Here is a 6,000-nt window from a genome sequence, read left to right as displayed (position 1 = left end):
GTGGAATAATGGGAAATTACAGGATTTGGGGGGGGGGGGTCTCTTTATTTCATACGTGCCAAATAAGCTACTGACAGAATCCAGAATAAAAAAATAAATACAAGAGGATGAATGAAAAATACAGGTCCTTTAATGCGTTTATCTAACAAGTCAGTTCCCTCATTAATTAATAGTCATTCACTTTCCCAAATGGATATGTTCTTCACGTTATATTGCACACCAATACAAATCTTAAACAATAAAAAAATAAACAATAAAAAACACAAGTCAAAAACAAAACACGTTTTACACCATTAAACACATCTTTACAATTGAAAAAGGCTGGGCGAATAGGAGCTATTTTAGGTTCCTCCAGTTCGTTTCCTAAACTGGGATCCCGAGGGAGGGCCATGGGAAAGTTCCCCCTACTTTTTCCGATTACAGCGCTCCTTGAAGATCGCGAACAGAGTTGGCCTCTGTCAGACCAGCGCTATGAAGACGGGAACTAGGCTACACTCACATCCAACGTTGTAGACCTACCACGGTACAGACCACGCAAACAACGAGACTAACCGGGCTTTTAGAGGAAGACAGGTAAGAACGCACCCGAGCATCATTGATGAAATCTCTTTCATCGTGTGGCAAACCAGATTAAACACACAGTATCGTATAAACCGAGACTTTTCAGTATTTCGATCACATCAAATTGTTGAGCACTTACAGGTGAGAGCTGGTGTATTGAAGGATCCAATGGAGTTATACGTTGTGTTTGTTTTCTTCAAAGAAGACGAAAATTAATACAAGCACAGAACAAAGCAAAAGTAAATACACAAGACTCCAGGCTGTTGTATTCAGAGGTTCATGTGGCTACGAGAGTTTATGTGTATGTGTGTATATATGATATATGATGTGTGTGTGTGTGTGTGTGTGTGTGTGTGTGTGTGTGTGTGTGTGTGTGTGTGTGTGTGTGTGTGTGTGTGTGGTGTGTGTGTGTGTGTGTGTGTGTGTGAAGTTTTCTAGTTTATAACAGTGATCATCAATGAGTCAATGTTTATAATAGCAAAATAAACTCGCCATTTCCAGGGCATTTGATGGATTCATCAAGCTAATAGATTCATGTCATTGACATTTAATTGAGCAGATACATGTATTAATAACGTATTGTAAACATTAAATAGACAGTACACTATTTTTTTAATTTCTGTTTTCTTTTTATGGCTTCATCATATGGTAGCACACATACACACACACACACACACACACACACACACACACACACACACACACACACACACACACACACACACACATACACAAACACACACTTTGTTTAGAGGAAGCTTGTGTAAGTGTGATGTTGCTGTGAGGTCATGGAATAATAAATAAGAGGAGCTGTTCTGTTCCAGAATAGTAAAGAAAAACAGACATACTTTTGTGGTCGCGTTAAGGAGAAACTCAAATCCTTGGTTGGTTGCCTACGGTAAACATCAAACACCTTTTATCACACCTTTATCCAAACTCAGGGAAGAGAAAAACATATGGTGGCTATGAGTTTCAGCTTCAAGTTGTTTTGTCTCACAAGGAGAAGGGCTGCTCTAATACTAAAAAGAAGGGCTAATACATCTTATCTAATCCTTCCTCTGTCACCTCTATCTCCCTTTACAACTCTACCCTTTTCACTCTGCCACTCCCTTTCTCTCTCTCTCTCTCTCTCTCTCTCTCTCTCTCTCTCTCTCTCTCTCTCTCTCTCTCTCTCTCTCTCTCTCTCTCCCTCTCTCCCTCTCTCCCTCTCCCCCCCCCCCCCCCCCCCCCCCCCCCCAGGTCCCACCAGGCTCGCGGCGGTGGGGGACCATGTCCCGGGCCGACTGGTCCTTCCTGGAGCACCTGCTGGAGGAGGGCCAGGAGCACTCGACGCGCGTGGGCCGCGTGTGGCTCACCGTGCTCCTCCTGTTCCGCATGCTGGTGCTGGGCGTGGCCGCCGAGTCGGCCTGGGACGACGAGCAGTGCAACTTTGTGTGCAACACGGAACAGCCCGGCTGCGAGTCGGTGTGCTACGACCGCGCCTTCCCCATCTCCCACTTCCGCTACTTCGTGCTGCAGGTCATCTTCGTCTCCACGCCCACCATCTTCTACTTCGGCTACCTGGCGGTGCGCACGGCCAAGGGCCAGTCCGAGGAGGAGGAGGAGGAGGAGGAGGAGGAGGAGGACGGGGTGGCGGAGGGGGAGAGGGCGGCGCAACAAGAGGGGCGGGGCCGAAGCGCGGCGGTGGCGTCCTCCGGGGCGAGGGCGGCTAGGAAGGGCAAGGGACTGGAGGTCATCCTGGAAGAGGGGGACGAGGAAGAGGGCTCGCGAGAGAACGCCGGCAAAGCCGCCAAGGAGGCGTCGGAGTCTCCGAAGCTGAAGGGGAGGCTGCTGGGGGTGTACACCGTCACCATCTCCGTCACCGTGCTCCTGGAGGCGGGCTTCATTGCCGGCCTGTGGGTGCTGTACGACGGCTTCGTGATCGCCGCGCGCTACGAGTGCGTGGGGCTGCCCTGCCCCCACACGGTGGACTGCTTCGTGTCGCGGCCCACCGAGAAGACCATCTTCACCATCTACACGCAGGCCATCGCCGGCCTCTCCCTGCTGCTGAACCTGCTGGAGCTCCTCCACCTGCTCCAGCTGGCCGTCTCCCAGCGACTGGAGAAGCGCTACCGCCGCGGCGCCACCTCGCTGCCGTCGCCGCGGTGGCGGCGGCGGCAACCGGGGGGAGACCACACCCCGAGCCCACTTCCGGCGCAAGAAGCCCCTTCGTACTGCCCCGCCGTCCCCGGAGAGGGCTACCCCGAGCCCCCCGGGAGCTACGTGGTGGTGGACACCCTGAGGTCCGAGGTGAACTGGGGGGCCGGCGGGGGAGCGGGGGACGGCGAGGGCGACATCCCGCCCAGCTACCTGAACTGCTTGGGCGGGATGCGCAGCACACATTCCCCCAGGGCCCACGTGAAGAAGCACGTCCACGGCAACGGGAAACACAGAAAAGACAACCACAAAGTCCACGCCAAGCTGAAACACTATGTATGATGCTAGTATCTCCATCTGGAGGCCAATTAACCATGAACATCTTTTTTTATACCTCATATATATATATATATATAGAGAGAGAGAGATATTAACACATCTGTGAGTGTGATGTGGTGAAAAAGGAGAAAGAATTCTCTGTTCAGTGACCCCTTCGGCTTTGTTCACACACACACACACACACACACACTCACACACACACACACACACACACACACACACACACCCACACCCACACACACACACACACACTGCGCCGACGTCAAATGTTTAAAACAAACAGAAGAGCTGTGTCACAGAGAAAGCCCCCCCCACCCCCTCCCCTCCAGCGCCCAGAACATTCAGAGACTTTAAAGCAGAGCCTTTAACAGATAAATGGAGCAGTTAGAAAAAAAAAAAACATTTTGAAAATGCTTCCCCTGGAGGCGAGGAGGACGGCGGGAGGACGGCGGGAGGGGGCGGGGTTGGGGGCGGGGGGGGGGGAACTGATGCTTGGCGAAGAATATGAGCATGAGAGGAGATCGCAGTCATGAGATAGCTTAAAATAAAAGGGGTGTGGGGCTGCGGGGTTGGAGGGGCCAGGGGGGCACATGTGATAGAGGGAAGTAGGCCGAATGATGGCGCTTTTATAACGGGTTCCACTGAGGCCTCTGATCGAGTCAGTCCCTTGCAGCACCCTCTCAGGGAGTCCGTAACCGTAAACTGAGAGAAACATTGCATCGGGTTGGATCATGCCCAGGAAAACGGTCTCTGGTCTTTATGGTCCTAACAGTCATTCCTCCTCCCCTTTACTCTACGCACATGGCTGTACTCCACTGGGACAACTGGACTGAGGTGGAATGTGCCGGACTCTGGGACCAACTCTATTCCCCGAGGGGGTGGTGACGCGCACATATACCATCCACGCAAAATACACACATACACACCCACACACAGATAGGGGCAAAATACACACACATACAATAACAAACACATATACAGACAAACACACACAGGCCAACGCAAACACACACATTCACATTAATATACAAACACACACACGCACAAAGTGTTGCTCATATTGTAGCTAGATGTAGAACTGAGACCTGGCAATCATATTGTACTGTGGTGGTAAGGGAAAAACAGGAAAAAAATATTATGCTGTAAACTAGGGAAGAATGGGAGGTTCACAGGAAGGTATGGACTTTGTTTAAAATGAGGTTGTGATGAAGGTATACGCTGCCATGTAATTACCATTGTATTGTTCAATTCGGTACAGGCTTCGCAGTACATTGAAAAATAGTGTTCAAATAGTGGAAGGTAATATATTGATGTGAAAAGGTTATTCAATAATATTAATTAAATGCTATGGAAAGAACGACTACTGTTTTGTTTATAGTCAATTAAGCTCTGGGTGTAAAAATTACCATTTTTTTTTAATTTTTACCGTTAGTATCGAGTAATCCAATGCTATTATAGAATCTGATTTCATGTATTTTCTTATCAGTACGTGTTAAAACAACACCTGATATTTGATAAAGTCCTCTCTTTGGTATGCTGCGCGGATTGCACTCCATAAGAGTATACCGTGTGTATATATATACATATATATATATATATACACGATATTGTGTGACGTTTTTATGACCACGCTTTTTGGGATATTGTGTTGTTTGTTTGATTGCTTGCAGTCAGACACTATCCATAATATTTTACCTTGCGCAGACTTTATACTTCCTGCTATGCTGTCACCATGCTGAAGACTGGGATCACGGTAAGGACCTTTGGAAGCGATACACCACATTATTACAGCAGGAAGGCTGGCTGAGCCATCCAGCATTAAAGCCAGCTGGCAGAAAAACAAAACCGAACAAAACAACTCACGTTGATTTAATGTTTGTTGTTTTTACTTTTCATTTTAAAAACAGCAGCAGCAGCTCTGGATGCAGCCAAACAAAACAGCATCATTTATATGCCAGTGTAAATGAGTACAACTGGGAGCACTTCCTCACTCTGTCTGTTGTTTAGAAGTCCCAGGACACCCACTCCATTATGCTACTCAGGTGATAAAATCCTCTCTGCCTTCTATCTCTGTGGATGGTTTTATATTGTGCTGTACAATTGGTATTTTACAGGACAGGATCAATTACTTCTTGATTCTCATTCAGACAAAGAGGGACTGGGAATTATTTGACTAAAAACAGTTGATTGATGTCAAGGGAGTGTCTATTTGGCTGTGATGTAACCATGTATCGGTCCAAAGAGACCCACACCACATGCAAATGCATCTGTATCAGAGAGGGGAGGAAGTGGTTGCGGGGGATGACAGGAAGTTCAGATTGGGCGAGTTCTCATGAAAGGAGCTGACTTTATAACCCCGACCCGATAAGTCTATAACTCAAAGGGTGTTGTCTTTCATCAGCATTTCAGATGCAAGCTTTCTATCCATCTTTCAATGGATTGCTAAACGCTGATTGAAAACTAGGATTTTCTGTACGATTCTAGTTTGGACTGTAAATTGGCTGAAACTGTTGAGCTAATGTTCCGCATAGAGCAAGCCAAAGCGGACCGTTTAAAGCCTGTTCTCAAACAACTCTGGCAGTGTCCTGATCTCAGTCCAGGTGTGTGTGTGTGTGTGAGTGTGTCTGTGTGTGTGTTTGTGTACAGGTTTGCATTTGTGTGTGTGTGTGTGTGTGTGTGTGTGTGTGTGTGTGTGTGTGTGTGTGTGTGTGTGTGTGTGTGTGTGTGTGTGTGTGTGTGTGTGTGTGTGTGTGTGTGTGTGTGTGTGTGGCATTTGAATGGGCGTTTTTCTTGTTGCATGTTGGGCTGAATGTATATGCTTGTGTTACCATGTTTGTGTAATTTTATGTATGTGTGTCTGTTTGTGGGTTTGTGTGCCTGTGTTTGTGTATGTCTCAGCATTTGTGTGAATGCTCGTCTGTATTAATGCTCGCTTGAATATATGCTTGTGTTGCCATTTGAGTT

The 6,000-nt window shown here is 47.7% G+C and overlaps 1 protein-coding gene across 1 annotated transcript; it reads left to right on the top strand.

The window, feature by feature from the left end:
• Positions 1 to 426: 426 nt before the first annotated feature.
• On the top strand, positions 427 to 5,101 carry gja4 (gap junction protein alpha 4). Its single transcript, XM_060043675.1, has 2 exons — positions 427 to 573; positions 1,801 to 5,101. The coding sequence occupies exon 2, from the start codon at positions 1,831 to 1,833 to the stop codon at positions 3,037 to 3,039; it is 1,209 nt and encodes a 402-aa protein (XP_059899658.1). The 5' UTR covers positions 427 to 573; positions 1,801 to 1,830; the 3' UTR covers positions 3,040 to 5,101.
• The last annotated feature ends 899 nt before the right edge of the window (positions 5,102 to 6,000 follow it).

Source organism: Gadus macrocephalus, chromosome 22, assembly GCF_031168955.1.
Source record: "Gadus macrocephalus chromosome 22, ASM3116895v1".
NCBI classification, from domain to species: domain Eukaryota; kingdom Metazoa; phylum Chordata; class Actinopteri; order Gadiformes; family Gadidae; genus Gadus; species Gadus macrocephalus.
The sequence above is the reverse complement of the archived record's forward strand: the minus strand, read 5'-3'. Positions and strand labels throughout refer to the sequence as shown.

Coding starts and splice junctions, on each gene's coding strand:
- gja4 (XM_060043675.1), top strand. CDS start 1,831: ATGTCCCGGGCCGACTGGTCCTTCCTGGAGCACCTGCTGGAGGAGGGC.